General features: G+C 52.5%; 1 protein-coding gene and 1 long non-coding RNA gene across 13 annotated transcripts in view; one reads left to right on the forward strand and one right to left on the reverse strand.

Annotated features, from left to right (window-relative positions):
* LIPE (lipase E, hormone sensitive type) overlaps positions 1–15383 on the reverse strand; it is a 26963-nt gene extending 11580 nt beyond the window's left edge. For 4 of the 12 annotated variants that reach the window (XM_077982927.1, XM_077982919.1, XM_077982918.1 and 1 more), the window contains exon 1: positions 11709–11904. In XM_077982927.1, coding sequence (XP_077839053.1) covers positions 11709–11826 — 118 coding nt within the window. In that variant the 5' untranslated portion in view covers positions 11827–11904. Of the gene's footprint in view, positions 1–5390; positions 5483–6020; positions 6276–11708; positions 11905–14509 lie in introns of those variants that run through there. The other 8 variants (XM_077982931.1, XM_077982924.1, XM_077982922.1 and 5 more) reach the window with 4 other exon arrangements.
* Positions 107–6295, forward strand: LOC144337553 (uncharacterized). The gene is made up of 2 exons (XR_013410760.1): positions 107–2738; positions 5820–6295. It is a non-coding gene; the product is annotated as an uncharacterized LOC144337553 (long non-coding RNA).
* Positions 15384–15587: the final 204 nt, after the last annotated feature.

Consider the following 15587-nt stretch of genomic DNA (forward strand, 5'->3'; position numbering starts at 1 on the left):
CCGGAGGCGGGGCTGGCCTGCCCAGGGTGTAGCCGCACAAGCCACCTCCCCCCCTGAAAGATCAGTGAGGACCACGTGCTGTAAACAGAGTAGAGGGCCCAGCTCCCTGCCCTGCCCCCCACCTGCTCGCAGACTCAGCTCAACTGGTAGTCCTGCTACAGGCTCCTCTGCCTTAGAACCCAGGAGTCCACACCCACAGCCCCTCCTCCCTCAGACCCAGGAGTCCACAGCCCCAGCCCCTTCATCCTTTAGGACCCAGGAGTCCCAGCCCCAGTCCTGAACAAACTGTCCCCTCTCACCCAGCCAGGCTGCCCTCTCTCTCCCCAGAGAGGACTCAGGAAGCCAAAGGCCCAGTGATCTCAGCTCCCGCCTCCTAGTCTGGCCCTGGCACAGCCAGCCCCAGCTGTTGGGGGGAGAGAGGAGGTAGCCAGCCCTGCCTGTCCCTCCTGGAAGGACAAAAGCCGATTAAGGGTAGTGCCAGGCTCAGCTAGGGGCCTGAGCTGCCTGCTGGTCCTACTGGGTGGTTGAACATACTGGGTACCCTGGATCTGCCACTTACCCCTCTCAGCCCACCCTGCTGTGATTGGCATCCCCACCTCACACATAGGGAAACAGAGGCTCAGAGAGATGCTTCACCCATGTCATTCACCTGTGTCATTCCACACACTCCTTGTCTGGCCTCAGCTTGTCACCTCAAACAGGTACTCCCCAGTTGCTCCTCCCCATCTAAGATATGCATGCCCCCATTATTTTCTGCCATGATACTTAGTTCTGTTCCATCCTGCCATTTGACACTTTATAATTTGTCTACGTTTGTTCATCTCCCCCAGGACAGGACTAGGTTTTATGGAGCCATGAAACTTATAAGGTACAGGGGCGTGGCCCTTTGGGAAGAAGAAATACAGAATTACAAGTACAAGATTAGGGCCTTGGGCCGGGCGTGGTAGCTCACGCCTGTAATCCCAGCACTTTGGGAGGCCGAGGCGGGCGGATCATGAGGTCAGGAGATCGAGACCATCCTGGCTAACACAGTGAAACCCCGTCTCTACTAGAAATACAAAAAATTAGCCAGGCGTGGTGGCGGCGCCTGTAGTCCCAGCTACTCAGGAGGTTGAGGCAGAAGAATGGCGTGAACCCGGGAGGCGGACCTTGCAGTGAGCCAAGATCGTGCCACTGCACTCCAGCCTGGGTGACAAAGTGAGACTCTGTCTTTAAAAAAAAAAAAAAAAAAAAAAAAGATTGGGCCTTAGAAGGGGCCTGTGTGACTGAGGGGCCCTGAGGCCTCAGGGTCATTTGCTTGGCTGGAGGTGAATCTTCTGTCCCGGACTGTCATCCCCCAGGTGGCCCTGGGGCCCACCATGGGATCTGGCACATAGCAGATGCTCAGTGGATATCTGAAGCAGGAAGGAAGGCATGAAGAGGCAGAGTGAGGGCAGAGGGGCTAGTTAGCTCGGGAGAGGACTGCCCCTTCCCAGGGCTGGCAGATAGATGGATAGACAGAGGCCTCAGGAGTCAGTGTTAGGCTTGCAGCTGTGAAAATGGGATGATGTGGGCTAGGCACGGTGGCTCATGCCTATAATCCCAGCACTTTGGAAGGCCAAGGTGGGTGGATCACAAGGTCAGGAAATTGAGACCATCCTGACCAACATGGTGAAACCCCGTCTCTACTAAAAATACAAAAATTAGTGGTATGGTGGCGCATGCCTGTAGTCCCAGTTATTGAGAGGCTGAGGCAGGAGAATGGCTTGAACCCAGGACGTGAAGGTTGCAGTGAGCCGAGATCATGCCACTGCACTCCAGTCTGGCGATACAGCGAGACTCTGTCAGAAAAGAAAGGAAGAAAGGAGGCCGGGTGCGGTGGCTCACGCCTGTAATTCCAGCACTTTGGGAGGCCGAGGCGGGTGGATCATGAGGTCAGGAGATCGAGACCATCCTGGCTAACACAGTGAAACCCCATCTCTACTAAAAATACAAAAAAGTAGCCGGGCACGGTGGTGGGCACCTGTAGTCCCAGCTACTCAGGAGGCTGAGGCAGGAGAATGGCATGAACCCGGGAGGCGGAGTTTGCAGTGAGCGGAGATCATGCCACTGCACTCTAGCCCGGGCGACAGAGCAAGACTCCGTCTCAAAAATAAAAAAAAAAAAAGGAAAGGACGAAGGAAAGGAAGAAGGAAAGAAGGAAAGAAGGAAAGAAAGAAAGAGAAAATGGGATGATGGCCCAAGCCCTTGCTGGCAACACTGGATAAGTCTGTTTTCCTCATCTGGAAACTGCACTTGGTCATTCTGCTGGCTCAGGATGGGAGACAGGTTTATAAGTGGGGCCATGGCCCATGTGTTCTGCATGCGGTTTGCTTTGTGGGCTCACTCGGCCTTCCTGAGATGGTGTATTGGGTGATTTTTCTCTGTGGCACTTGTCACCGTCTAGCATATTATACAATTTACTACAGGAATACCTTGCTTTACTGTGCCTCGCACGTATTGCATTTTTTACAAATTGAAGGTTTGTGGCAACCCTGTTTCAAACAAGTCTTTTGGCACCATTTTTCTGACAGCAGGAGCTCACTTTGTGTCTCTGTGTCACATTTTGGTAATTTTCACAGTGTTTCACACTTTTTCATTATTATTATATCTGTTATGATGATCTGTGATCAATGATCTCTGGTGTTACTATTGTAATTGGGGGCACCACCAACCATGTTCACGTAAGAGGGCGAACTTTACCGATTAATGTTGTGTGTGTTCTGACTGCTCCACTGACCAGCCATTTCCCCCATCTCTCTTCTCCTTGAGCCTCCATATTCCCTGAGACATACACTATTGAGGCCGGGTGTGGTGGCTCACGCCTGTAATCCCAGCACTTTGGGAGGCTGAGGCAGGTGGATCACTTGAGGTCAGGAGTTTGAGACCAGCCTGGCCAACATGGTGAAACCCCATCTCTACTAAAAATAAAAAATTAGCCAGGTGTGGTGGTGTGTGCCTGTAATCCCAGCTACTCGGGAGGCTGTGGCAGGAGAATCCCTTGAACCTGGGAGGTGGAGGTTGTAGTGAGCCAAGATCACACCATTGTACTCCAGCCTGGGCAACAGAGCGAGACTCTGTCTCAAATAAATGAAATGAAATGAAAAATAAAATATAAAATAAAATAAAATAGAAATCTGGCCAATTAATAACCCTACAATGACCTCGAAGTGTTCAAGTGAAAGAAAAGTCTTGTGTCTGTCACTTTAAATCAAAAGCTAGAAGTGATTAAGCTTAGTAAGGAAGACATGTCCAATGCAGAAACAGGCTAAAAACTAGGCCTCTTCTGCCAGTTAGCCAAGTTGTGAATGCAAAGGAAAAATTCATGAAAGTAATTAAAAGTGCTACTCCAGTGAACACGTGAATGATAAGAAAGTGAACCAGCCTTGGCCAGGCGTGGTGGCTCACGCCTGTAATCCTAGCACTTTGGGAGGCCGAGGTGGGCGGATCACGAGGTCAGGAGATTGAGACCATTCTGGCTAACATGGTGAAACCCCGTCTCTACTAAGAATACAAAAAAATTAGCCAGGTGTGGTGGTGGGCACCTGTAGTCCCAGCTACTAGGGAGGCTGAGGCAGGAGAATGGCGTGAACCTGGGAGGCGGAGCTTGCAGTGAGCCGAGATCACGCCACTGCACTCCAGCCTGGGTGACAGAGTGAGACTCTGTCTACAAAAAAAAAAAAAAAAACCAAAAAAAACCCAAAAAAAAAAAAAAACAAACCAGAAAGTGAACCAGCCTTATTGTGGATATGGAGAAAGTTTGAATGGTCTGGATAGAAGGTCAAACCAGCCACATTTCCTTAAGCCAAAGCCTAATCCCGAGCAAAGCCCTGTCCTTCTTCAATTCTATGAAGGGTGAGAGAGGTGAGGAAACTGCAGAAAAAAGGTTGGAAGCTAGCAGAGGTGGATTCATGAGGTTTAAGGAAAGAAGGCATCTCTGTAACATAAAAGCGCAGGGTGACAGCCGGGCACCGTGGCTCACGCCTGTAATCCCAGCACTTTGGGAGGCCGAGGCAGGCAGATCACCTGAGGTCAGGAGTTTGAGACCAGCCTGACCAACATGGAGAAACCCCGTGTCTACTTAAAATACAAAAAATTAGCTGGGCATGGTGGTGGTACATGCCTGTAATCCCAGCTACTTGGGAGGCTGAGGCAGGAGAATCACTTGAACCTGGGAGGCGGAGCTTGCAGTGAGCCAAGATGGTGCCACTGCACTCCAGCCTGAGCAACAAGAGAGAAACTTCATTTCAAAAAAAAAAAAAAAAAATTGCAAGGTGATGTGGCAAGTGCTGCTGGAGGAGCTGCAGCAAGTTATCCAGAAGATCTAGCTAAGATCACTGATGAAGATGGCTGCCTTAAGCAACATATTTTCAGTGTAGATGAAACCACCACGTATTGGAAGAAGATGCCATCTAGGACTTTCATAGCTGGAGGGGAGGTCAGTGCCTGGCTCCAAAGCTTCAAGGCCAGGCTGACCCCCTTATTAGGGGCTAATGCAGCTGGTGACTCAGTTGAAGTCGGTGCTCATTTATCATTCCAGAAATCCTAGGGCCCTCAAGATTACGCCAAATGTACTCTGCCTGTGCTCTTAAATGGAACAAAGCCTAGATGACAGCATGTCTGTTTATAGCATGGTTTACTGAATATTTCAAGCCCACTGTTGAGACGGACTGCACAGAAAAAAACAAAATATTTCTCAATGACAATGCACGTGGTCACCAGAGAGCCCTGGTGGAGCCATACAAGTGGATTAATGTTGTTTTCCTGCCTGCTAACACATCATCTGTTCTGCAGCCCACCGGCCAAGGAATAATTTCAACTTTTAAGTCTTATTATTTGTTATTATTATTTTTTTAATTTTCAGTTTTAGAGATGGATTCCTGCTGTGTCGCCCGGGTTGGCGTGCAGTGGTGCGATCATAGCTCACTGCAGCCTTGAACTTCTGGGCTCAGGTGATCCTCCCACTGTAGCCTCCTGAGTAGCGGGGACTACAGATGGGCACCACCATGCCTGGTTCATTTTTTTTTTTTTCAGGTTTTTAGAGACAGAGTCTTGCGACGTTGCCTAGGTAGCTGGTTTTGAACTCCAGGCCTCAAGAGATCCTCCTGCCTTGGGCTCTTGAGTAGCTGGGATTACAGGTGAGAGCCACTGCACCTGGCTAACTTTTTGTATTTTTTAAGAGATAGGGCTGTGTTGCCTAGGCTGGTCTTGAACATCAGACCTGAAGTGATCCTCCTGCCTCAGCCTCTTGAATAGCTGGGATTATAGGCATGTGCCACCATGCCTAGCTCTAAGTCTTATTAAATAATAAAAACTAGAAATACATTTTAAAATAGAAATACATTTTGTAGGCTGGGTGCGGTAGCTCATACCTGTACTTGCAGCACTTTGGGAGGCGAAGGCAGGAAGATAGCTTGAGACCAGTTTGAGATTAACCTGGGTAACATAGTGAGACCCTCCCCATCTACAAAAAAAAAAAAAATTAAAAAAAGAAATACATTTGATAGCCAGGAATAATGGCAACAAAGGATTTAGACTATGACATAGACTTGGTTGATAAAGCACCAGCAGGCTTTGACAGAACTGCCCCCGTTTTTTTTTTTTTTTTGAGACAAGTTTCACTCTTGTTGCCCAGGCTGGGGTGCAATGGTGCGATCTTGGCTCACTGCAACCTCCGCCTTCCAGGTTCGAGTGATTCTCCTGCCTCAGCCTCCCAAGTATCTGGGACTACAGGCGCCTGCCACCATGCCCAGCTAATTTTAGAATTTTTAGTAGAGACGGGGTTTTACCATGTTGGCCAGGCTGGTCTCAAACTCCTGACCTTGGGTGATTTGCCCACCTCGGCCTCCCAAAGTGCTGGAATAATAGGCGTGAGCCACTGTGCCTGGCCTGACCCCAATTTTGAAAGTTCTACTGTGGCCAAAATGGTATCAAACAGCATCACATGCTACAGAGAACTGTTTTGTGAAAGAGTTAATTGAAGCAGAAAACTTCATTGTTACCTTATTTTAAGAAACTGCCACAGCCACTTTCCACAACCACCACCCTCGTGAGTCAGCAGCCACTACCACTGGGGCAAGACCCTCCACCAGCAAAAAGATGAGGATTTGCTGAAGGCTCAGATGATCATTAGCATAGTATGGGGCCAGCTGTGGTAGCTCATGCTTGTAATCCCGGCACTTTGGGAGGTCAAGGCAGGAGGCTCACTTGAGGCTAGGAGTCAAGACCAGCCTGGGCAACATAGTGAGATTCCGTCTCTACAGAAAAAACAAACAAACAAACAAAATATGTACATGGTATTTTTAGACATATGTTATTGTACACTTAATAGAGTATAGGATAGTGTAAACATAACTTTTCTATGCACTGGGCAACCAACAAATTTGTGTGACTCGCTTTATCAAGTGGTCTGGAACCAAACCCCAAATATCTCTGAGACATGCCTGAATTTATATTGTTTGCTCTCTATCTCCCCCACTAGATTGTAAATTCCCTGAGGGCAGGGACTTTTGCCTGTTTTATTCAGCCCTTAGGCAGTGCCTGGTGCACTGCCATCCCTTGGTAAAGTGGTAGCATCCGTGCTGGTAGGGATCTTTTAAGGTAAGGAGTGGGGGCTGGGCGTGGTGGCTCATGCCTGTAATCCCAGCACTTTGGGAGGCCGAGGCGGGTGGATCACCTGAGGTCGGGAGTTCGAGACCAGCCTGGCCAACATGGAGAAACCCCGTCTCTACTAAAAATACAAAATTAGCCGGGTGTGGTGGCACATGCCTGTAGTCCTAGCTACTCGGGAGGCTGAGGCAGAAGAATTGCTTGAACCCGGGAGACGGAGGTTGCGGTGAGAAGAGATCGCACCATTGCACTCCAGCCTGAGCAACAAGAGTGAAACTCTGTCTCAAAAAAAAAAAAAAAAAAGATAAAAAGATGAGGAGAGGTGACATTTCCGACAAAACAAGTGACTACACAAAGGAGTGGGGAAGGGGCTGGACCCAGGCACTAGGGACTCCAGAGCTCTGCCCTTTGTCCTGTTCCAGGCTGCTCCCTGAGGGCTGGGCTGGGTGGAGCTGGCAGGAAGGGATGTTGAGGCTGCCAGAAACTCGCCAGGAATCCCTGGCAGAGGGCACTGGGGCAGGGGCAGGCCCACTGGGGCCGTGGGTGCAGACTAGGGCAGAGGTAGGGCAGAGGGGATTTGGCTTTGGGGGGTGTCCCACTTACTGGGCACTGGACCTTTCTTTGCCCTAAAGAGCTTCTGGACAGCTGAATCCGACTCCTGGGGACTGAACAGGAATAAGGAGGGCGGTGGGGAAGGAAGTGGGGTGGGGGTGGATGGGGGATGGAGGAAGGGCCAGGTCTGGGGCCTGGGAGGAAGCAAAGGCTTCTGAAGTCGGGAAGCCTAGAATCAGATGCAGGCGGGGACAATGAGTGGCTGAATAAAAGAGCAAACATTGCACCAACAGTCTCTGTGTGCCTGGTGCCTGGTCTCTTTCCGTATGTGTGTGTGTGTGTGTGAATTTAGAAATACGGATCAAATCTAGCTATGTTGCCTAGACTGGTCTCGAACTCCTGCGCTCAAGCAATCCTCCTACCTCGGTCCCCCAAAGTGCTGGGATTTCTTTTCTTGTGGGTTTTTTTTTTTTTTCATTCTCAAGGGAGGTGATGAGATTTCTTTATGTGTTGTATGCGAAGGACTCATGTCACCTGCCCCACAACCCATGAGGGAGGGACCATTATCATCCCTTTTGGCAGATGACAAAACTGAGGTACAGAAAGGTGACGTGACCACCTGGGGTCACACGGCCAGCAGGGGGCAGCTCCAGGGCAGCGCTGCTGATCTCTGCTGTTTCTGTGTGCTGCTCCCTCTGTCTGTGCTTCAAAGTATATGCTTTCTGGTCAGGTGTGAGGGTGTCTGGGGTTCACGTGTACATATGCACCTCTGCAGGTATGTGTCATGGCTAGCGTGTCCTGGCCTGTGTCCGTCGGCACTGGTACGTTTGAAGGTATGAATGTTCGTATGCAAGTGTCATGGCCTATGTGTGTTTCTTAGCCTGTGAATGTATCTGTGTCTCTGTTTCTTTTGGCCTGTGAGCTTGTGTGGGCGTATTTGTTTATGTATAAACGGATATACATGCTTGTGCATGTCTTGGTCTCTGCGTGTGTGTTGAGAACAACCCTCTCCCCATTTGCCTAAGCTGGAACCCAGGATGTCATCCTGGCCACCTCCCCGCACACCATCTCCCATGTAATCCATCCCCTAGTCCTGCCCACTCTGCCTACCAAAGGCCTCTGGAACCTGGCCCTTCTCCCCACCTCCACTGCCTCCTCCCTGGTGCAGGCTGTAGCATCATTATCTGGGTGACTGTGACAGCTCTTTATATATTTCTGATTTTGTTCTCTTTGTTGTCTGCATAGCAGCCACAGGATCCTTCTAAAACATAAATCTGTTCACATACTTCCAACCCTTCACCCTCTCCTTTGCTTTCAGGATAAAGCCCCCAATCCTGGACATGGCCTCCCAAGCCAGGTACCATCCTCCTCTCTCTCTCTCTTTTTTTTTTTTTGAGATGGAGTCTTGCTTAGTCGCCCAGGCTGGAGTGCGGTGGCGCGATCTCGGCTCACTGCAAGCTCCGCCTCCTGGGTTCACGCCATTCTCCTGCCTCAGCCTCCCGAGTAGCTGGGACTACAGGTGCCCGCCACTGTGCCCGGCTAATTTTTTGTATTTTTAGTAGAGACGGAGTTTCACCATGTTAGCCAGGATGGTCTCGATCTCCTGACCTCGTGATCCGCCCGTCTCAGCCTCCCAAAGTGCTGGGATTACAGGCGTGAGCCACCGTGCCCGGCCTCTCTCTCTCTTTTTGAGACAAAGTCTCATTGTTGCCCAGGCTGGAGTACAGTGGTGCCATCACAGCTCACTGCAGCCTCAACCTCCTGGGCTCAACTGATCCTCCCACCTCAGCCTCCCAAGTAGCTGGGACTACAGGTACACCCGACAATGCCTGGCTAATGTTTGTATTTTTGCTAGAGATGGGGTCTTGCAGGCCGGGCATGGTGGCTCAAGCCTGTAATCCCAGCACTTTGTGAGGCCGAGACAGGTGGATCACGAGGTCATGAGATCAAGAACATCCTGGCTAACACGGTGAAACCCCGTCTCTACTAAAAAATACAAAAAACTAGCTGGGCGAGGTGGCGGGCGCCTGTAGTCCCAGCTACTTGGGAGGCTGAGGCAGGAGAATGGTGGGAACCCGGGAGGCGGAGCTTGCAGTGAGCCGAGATCGTGCCACTGCACTCCAGCCTGGGCGACAGAGCGAGACTCTGTCTCAAAAAAAAAAAAAAAGAGGTGGGGTCTTGCTATGTTGCCCATGCTGGCCTCAAACTACTGGACTCAAGGGGTCCTCCCACCTTGGCCTCCCAAAGTGCCAGGATTACAGGTGTGAGCCACTGTACCCAGCTACCATCCTCCTCTCTTAACCTGCCTGAGCTGTTTCCTCTTCCTCTTCCTCCTGGCCCTGGCTGAGCTCCCTCTGTACTGTAACTCAATGCTTCCTCAAGCCTCAGGTCTTTCTCTATCCTGTCCACTCTGTTCCCCTGCCTGCCCCCTGCACACTTAACGCCTGTCCATCCTTGGGTCCAATATTGCCTCCTTGGGAAGCCTCCCAATTCTATCTTCCCAGGGTGTTTTTCTCTGTTGTATTTATGACAGTTTACAATCATAGTCTTATCTGAGTAACATCTGTGTCCCCAGCTCAACTGTGAAGCTGTTCTTCTTGCTACCGAGAGCCCAGGCCTAGCACAGCTCAGTGTTCAATGAATGTCTGCTGAACGAATTTGTGTGACTGGAACCTCTTGGGCCCAGAATCAAATTTGGGCCCACAGCAGTTGTGGGCCCACAAACTCCCTGCCTGGAGGAGGCTGGGGCAGCCATCTCTTTGCCCTCACTGGCCAAGTAAGGAAGCCTAGGCGGCCTTGGTCCCTCAGAGCCCCAGTGTCATCATCTGGGAAATGGGGTGATCATAAGGACACTAGCCTCATCCAGTTACTGGCAAGATGAAACTGATGACGAGGATTGCTCCAGCCAGCCCAGATGCCCTTGAGGCAGGAGTGAGGTCTGATTAATTTATCTAAAGCCTGGCACGAGGGCGGGGCCTTAGGAAATAATGACAGGCAAATCTTAGAGTTTGCAGGAATGAGCCTTTGTGAATGGCTCATTTTGCAGGGAGCCCTGCCCAACTGGATTCTGACTCCTCATGACAACCCCAAGGGAAGCATGAGTATTATGATCTCTGTTACAGTTCACACATTCCTTCACTTATTAATCCAATAAATATTTGAGTGCCTATTTGCCTGGCATACCAAGCTCTGGAAGTACAGGGTAAACAAGGCAGATACAGTCCTGCTTTTAGGATGTTCACTGTCTAGTGAGGACTAACAGTAACAATAACCTTCAGTTCTCCTGAGGGTTTGCTGTGTGCCTGTGCCAAATGCTCTACACTCACTCTAACCTCACAAAAGGAGGTACTCCTATCATCATACCCATTTTAGAGCTCAGAAAGCTGAGGCAGGGAAAGAGGGAGTCTCCTGCCCAGCACATCACAGCTCCCAGCCTGAGGAACCAGATCTCCAACGCCCACGTTTCTTAACTACAGTCTGTACTGCCTCTGGGTATGCTATGCTGGTGTGAGGCTCAGTGTCTTGCTGTGACAGCGAGTGCCCTTGGGCTTCAGTCTGTCTGCCCTCTGAGCCTGTCTGAGCCTGCGTGTGTCTGGAGCCAACTCCAGGTCTATTCTGGGCTAATGATGTGTTCTATGGCAGGGGAAGCAATGAGTTTGGGGTCCCGGGGGCTGAGGGGTGGTGTTAGTTTCCTTCCTGCATGGGAACTTCCCACAGGTCCCCATGCTGATTGATAACTGCTTCTAACTGAGGACCTGCCCCTGCCTGAGGCTTGCAGCATTTCTGTTGGTCTGTCAGCCTTTGTTCTGCCTTTTGAGACCTGAAAATAATGTGACACCCTAGAGAAATCAGGCCTTCCCTTTTCCTGAGGCAGGTGTGCAGGTCTGCAGGTCTGAAGCCAAGCCAGGGCCATTTGTCCTGGAAAGGGTAGGGGCCAGGGGTAGGCCACAGTGGAGCTGGCTGAAGCAGGTGGGCTGACAATGAATGGTTGGATGGATGGACTGACTTGCCGAGTGGGAGGCCGGGACTGCGATGAGCTTTACTGGCCTCGCTGCACTCTCCACTATGGGTACCCCTTCCTCCTACCTCTCCTTGACTCACCCCTAGACTTCCTCTTGGAGTAACACCTGCTAACTTCCTTCCCCCTTATCCTCTCAAGAGCGCTGGAGCCCTGAACATCGGCGCTTTTGAACCATTCCCCAGGTGGAAAAACACTGAGGGCAGCCGTTGCCCTTGGTCACACAGCGAATACGGAATCCGAGCGGGAACCTGGGTCCACGAGGCTCGCATTCCGGACTCTGCTCCCAAGCCGATCCGGGCGTCAGCTAGTCCCTGTGCCAGGGTGGGCCTCTCGGCTCTCACATCACCCCCTTCTCACAGTGGATCATCCCGTTTTCCCCGCAAGCGGCAATGGGCCAGTCCGTAGACCCCCCCACTCCTCGTGGCAGTGGGCCAGTCCACGCTGTCCCCACTCCCCCGCAGGATGTACGAGGTTCCTTCCGGGCTGCTCCAGGTCTCCGCGCGCTCACCTTTGGCCTTGCCTTTTCGCCACCGCCGGCGACCGCGGCTCCTCGAGACCTCTTTGGCATTCTTCGAGGCCGGGGCCATAGCGGCCTCGGCGGGTTCCATTCCCCCGGCCGACTCCATCAATTCCCCGCGGTCCTCGCGCGGGGGCCAATTCCAGCCGCGAGGCCCTGCCCAGGGGGCCAATCCTCGCTACACACTACCGTCGGGCCCCCCTATTACCCAATCCCGAGCTTGCTATTCTCTGGGTCCTGCTCCCTAGCCAATCCTGGTCTCCCTCCGCTGCCGTGCTCCGCCCCCAACCGCCAGAATTTAAGATCTGGCTCCGCCCCCCTATCGCGCATTAAAGGGCTCGCGGCCAACAAAAAGGCAGCCCTGGAGGCGGCGAAAAGCGTCCTTCGGGCAGGACTAGTGCGGAGCCCCGCGGGGAGCACCCCAGTAGGGAAGTCCCAATCTTCCCACGTGCTGGGAAGCCTCCCATGTGCTGGCTCAGTCTCGCCATCCCACTCACCTTCCCAGGGAGGGATCCCCTAGAACGCGGCCCGGCCCGCCTTTTGAAGGGGTAAAAGTGGGGCGCCTCTGGGCCTCCGCCTGGGGTGGGGGCGGGCCAGGTCCTCTGCCAAGTCAAAGAGGAGGCGGGGCGCCAGCGCTGGAGGCGTGGCTGTGCCTGAGAGCCGTTGGAGGAGGGAGCCCCGCCTTCCCTCTCCCGGCCCCTAGTTCTCCTATTGCGCTTTTCCTGGGGGATCTTTCTCCCTCTGTCTCAGCCCCCCAATCCCTGCTTCCGAGAATGGGGGTGGTGGGTGGTGGTGGCGAGGACGCTCGGCGCCTGCGCACTAGCTTCACGCCGCTGGCCGGCCCAAGAGCGGAGGTAGAGGGAACGACGCATGCCTGAGAAAAGGCGGGAAACATAGGAGGCTCGAGGCTTGCGCACACGCACACAGCTAACTGCTTCTGGACCGCCTGAGAGGCGGCCTCACCCGCCGTGGCGGTGTGGGGCGGGCATCCCTTGAGACTGTGTTCTGGATGCCTGGAGAAACAGCTTTCCATCCTCAGCACTGGGGAGAGCAGACCTCGATCCCTGTCTTTGCCTGCTGCCCCTCCTCCTTCCCTCTCAAAGCATACCCACCAGCCCCGGCTCTGAGAAACGCGTTATCCTCTTATCAGCTCTGGGAGAGACAGGACGGACTGGCTTCTGGGCGGTGGGGCCGCCATTGCCTGCCCTCTGGACCAGGGCCTCACACATGCCCTCAACTTCAGGATTAGGGCTGCGTTGCTTTTTCCCCCCACGACAGGGGACTTCAACAAGTAACCTCCAGTTCCAGAGATAAAACTTGCATTCCTCCCTTCTCCATAGCAGGGGTTTTGAGCCTAGAGAAGGAAGATCCGAGCTTCCTGGGGCTCCTATGAAGCAGGCAGGGGGCAGCACTGGGCCCCGGGAAGAGGCAGAGAAGGCGAGAGAGCGCCTGCAGCGAGCCCAGAGCCTTGGGCCCGTTATCCTCTGATGCTGCTCCCCCAACTTTCCTGCCGTCAGCCCCTGACCTTGCCTGAGACCTTGGCGGCTCCCGCACCTCCTCCCAGCTCCTCCTTGCTGAGAACACAACCCGCAAGGCCATTCCGCCTGGCTGGACTGAGTCCCCTATGGGGGCAACCTGGCAGGAAGCAGGTGTCTTCCTGGCAGCAGAGGACAGACCTGGTAAACTGAGAGACTGTTGATGCCCCGATGTTCTGCCTAGCCTGCATGGAAACTCCAGAAGGGTAAGGTCCCATCTGGCATTGTATTGCTGGGACTTATGCCTGTGTCTGCCCCAGAGCTGGTGCTTGGTCAGTTTCTGTGGATGGATGAATGAATACTGGCAAGAGGGCCACTTTCCTCGTCTCCTGGTCCCTAGCCCAGAGTGCCTTCCCACTCTGGGATTTGATTTTCCCCAGATCCTCTGTAGGGAGGGAGCCTGGTCCAGGGGAGAAAGACCCCGGCTTCAAATACTGACTTTGCCACTTCCTAACTGCATGGCCCTGTGCAAGAACCCTTACTTCTTTATTTTTCTGCCTCAGTGTCCTCATTTATAAAATGAGGATGTTGGCCAGTTGCTCGGTGGCTCATGCCTGTAATCTCAGCACTTTGGGAGGCCGAGGTGGGAGGCTTGCTTGGGGCCAGGAGTTCGAGACCAGCCTGGGCAACAGAGCGAGCCCACGTCTCTAGAAATGTAAAAATTAGCTGGGTATGGTGGTGCACCTGTAGTCCCAGCTACTCGGGAGGCTGAGGTAGGAGGATCGCTTGAGCCCAGGAGTTTGAGGCTGCAGTGAGCCGTGATCATGCCACTGCACTCCAGCCTGGGCGACAGAGTGAGACTTCGTTTTTTCTTTTTTTGAGATGGAGTCTTACTCTGTCGCCCAGACTGCAGTGCAGTGGCGCGATCTCGGCTCATTGCAACCTCCACCTCCCGGGTTCAAGCGATTCTCTGCCTCATCCTCCTGAGTAGCTGGGATTACAGGCACCCGCCACCATGCCTGGCTAATTTTTGTATTTTTAGTAGAGATGGTGTTTCACCATCTTGGCTAGAATGATCTTGAACTCTTGGCCTCAAGCAATCCACCTGCCTTGGCCTCCCAAAGTGCTGGGATTACAGGCGTGAGCCACTGTGCCCGGCTTTTTTTTTGTTTGTTTAATAATGGGAATGTTGATCTTTATCTCAGGATTGTTGAAGGCTAACCAGAGCTAACCTGATACACCATAAGTTTTTAGTATTTCTTAAGTAAATGAATGACTGTCCCTGAGAGGCTTCAATTCCTCCAGGTTCAAACTCACCTGTATCCTGGTAGTGTCTGTGATTCTGGGCACTGGTTTTCTTATGTGGCGACGTCCCACCATATCCTGACATCACTTTATAACCAGATTTTCTTTTGAAGGGTAGCTTCACTCCCTGGGCCACCATTCCACCCATCGTGGCTAGAGACTCTGTGTCTGAAGATGATCCCACCTCTGATTCTGACTCAGAATCTGTGACCCACTCAGAAAGTGCCTTCCACTCTAGGGCTGATCGCTGTATGGATAGTTCCTGCAGTTTTGTTAGAAATCCCAGCTCTATCAAAGATCCCTGCTTGGATTTGGCTCCCTGGACTGGAGTTGTTTGCTGGTCTGACTGTTCAGGTGTCTCTTGGGATGTAGATTCAGTCGGGTCTGATGGCTCCCTTTTGGCTCCAGGTTTAGCCTGGGCCTCAGGTGTTGATTCCGCTTCTTGTTGAACTGGAGGTGGCTCTCCTGGCCCAGACCCTGGCTGGGCTACATGTCTTTCTCTCAATGCTGGCTCCTGTTGAGTTGTAGATTCTTTTCCTAGCCCAGGTCCCTGCTGGGAGGCAGGTTCCTGTTGAGTGAGGGGCACCCTTTTGATGTGAGGTGATTGCTGTGGTGCAGGCTTCTGTGGGGCAAGAAATTCCTCTTGTGAAGCAGATTTTTGTTGGGCTCTAGGATCCTTCTGGGATTCAGCATCATGTTGTGCAGGGGTCTCCTGCTGGGTGAGGGGTCTTTGCCTTGAATCAGGCTCCTGTTGGGTCTTCGATTCTGGCTGGGCTATGGGTGTCTTTTCTGGCTCTGGCGTGGTTATAGGCCTCTGGTGTGGCTCAGGTTGCCAGTCTGGCCTAGATGCTGACTTAGAACCTGGCTCCATTGTTACTTCCCTCACGGGAGATATTGATCTTCCAGGTTTCATCCTTCTGGGCTCCCACCCAGCCTTCTCTCTTCACAGATATCTCATTGATTCCTCATGATGGCACGTTCCCTTGGGTTTCACTCCATCCTGGCATCATTGGTCTTCCTTTTTAAGGCAGCTGGCAGTGGGCCGATCACAGCTGGCCCCCACTAAGTAGTGAACTCTGTGCCTCTTTCT

Source organism: Macaca mulatta, chromosome 19 (assembly GCF_049350105.2).
Source record: "Macaca mulatta isolate MMU2019108-1 chromosome 19, T2T-MMU8v2.0, whole genome shotgun sequence".
Taxonomy (NCBI): Eukaryota; Metazoa; Chordata; class Mammalia; order Primates; family Cercopithecidae; genus Macaca; species Macaca mulatta.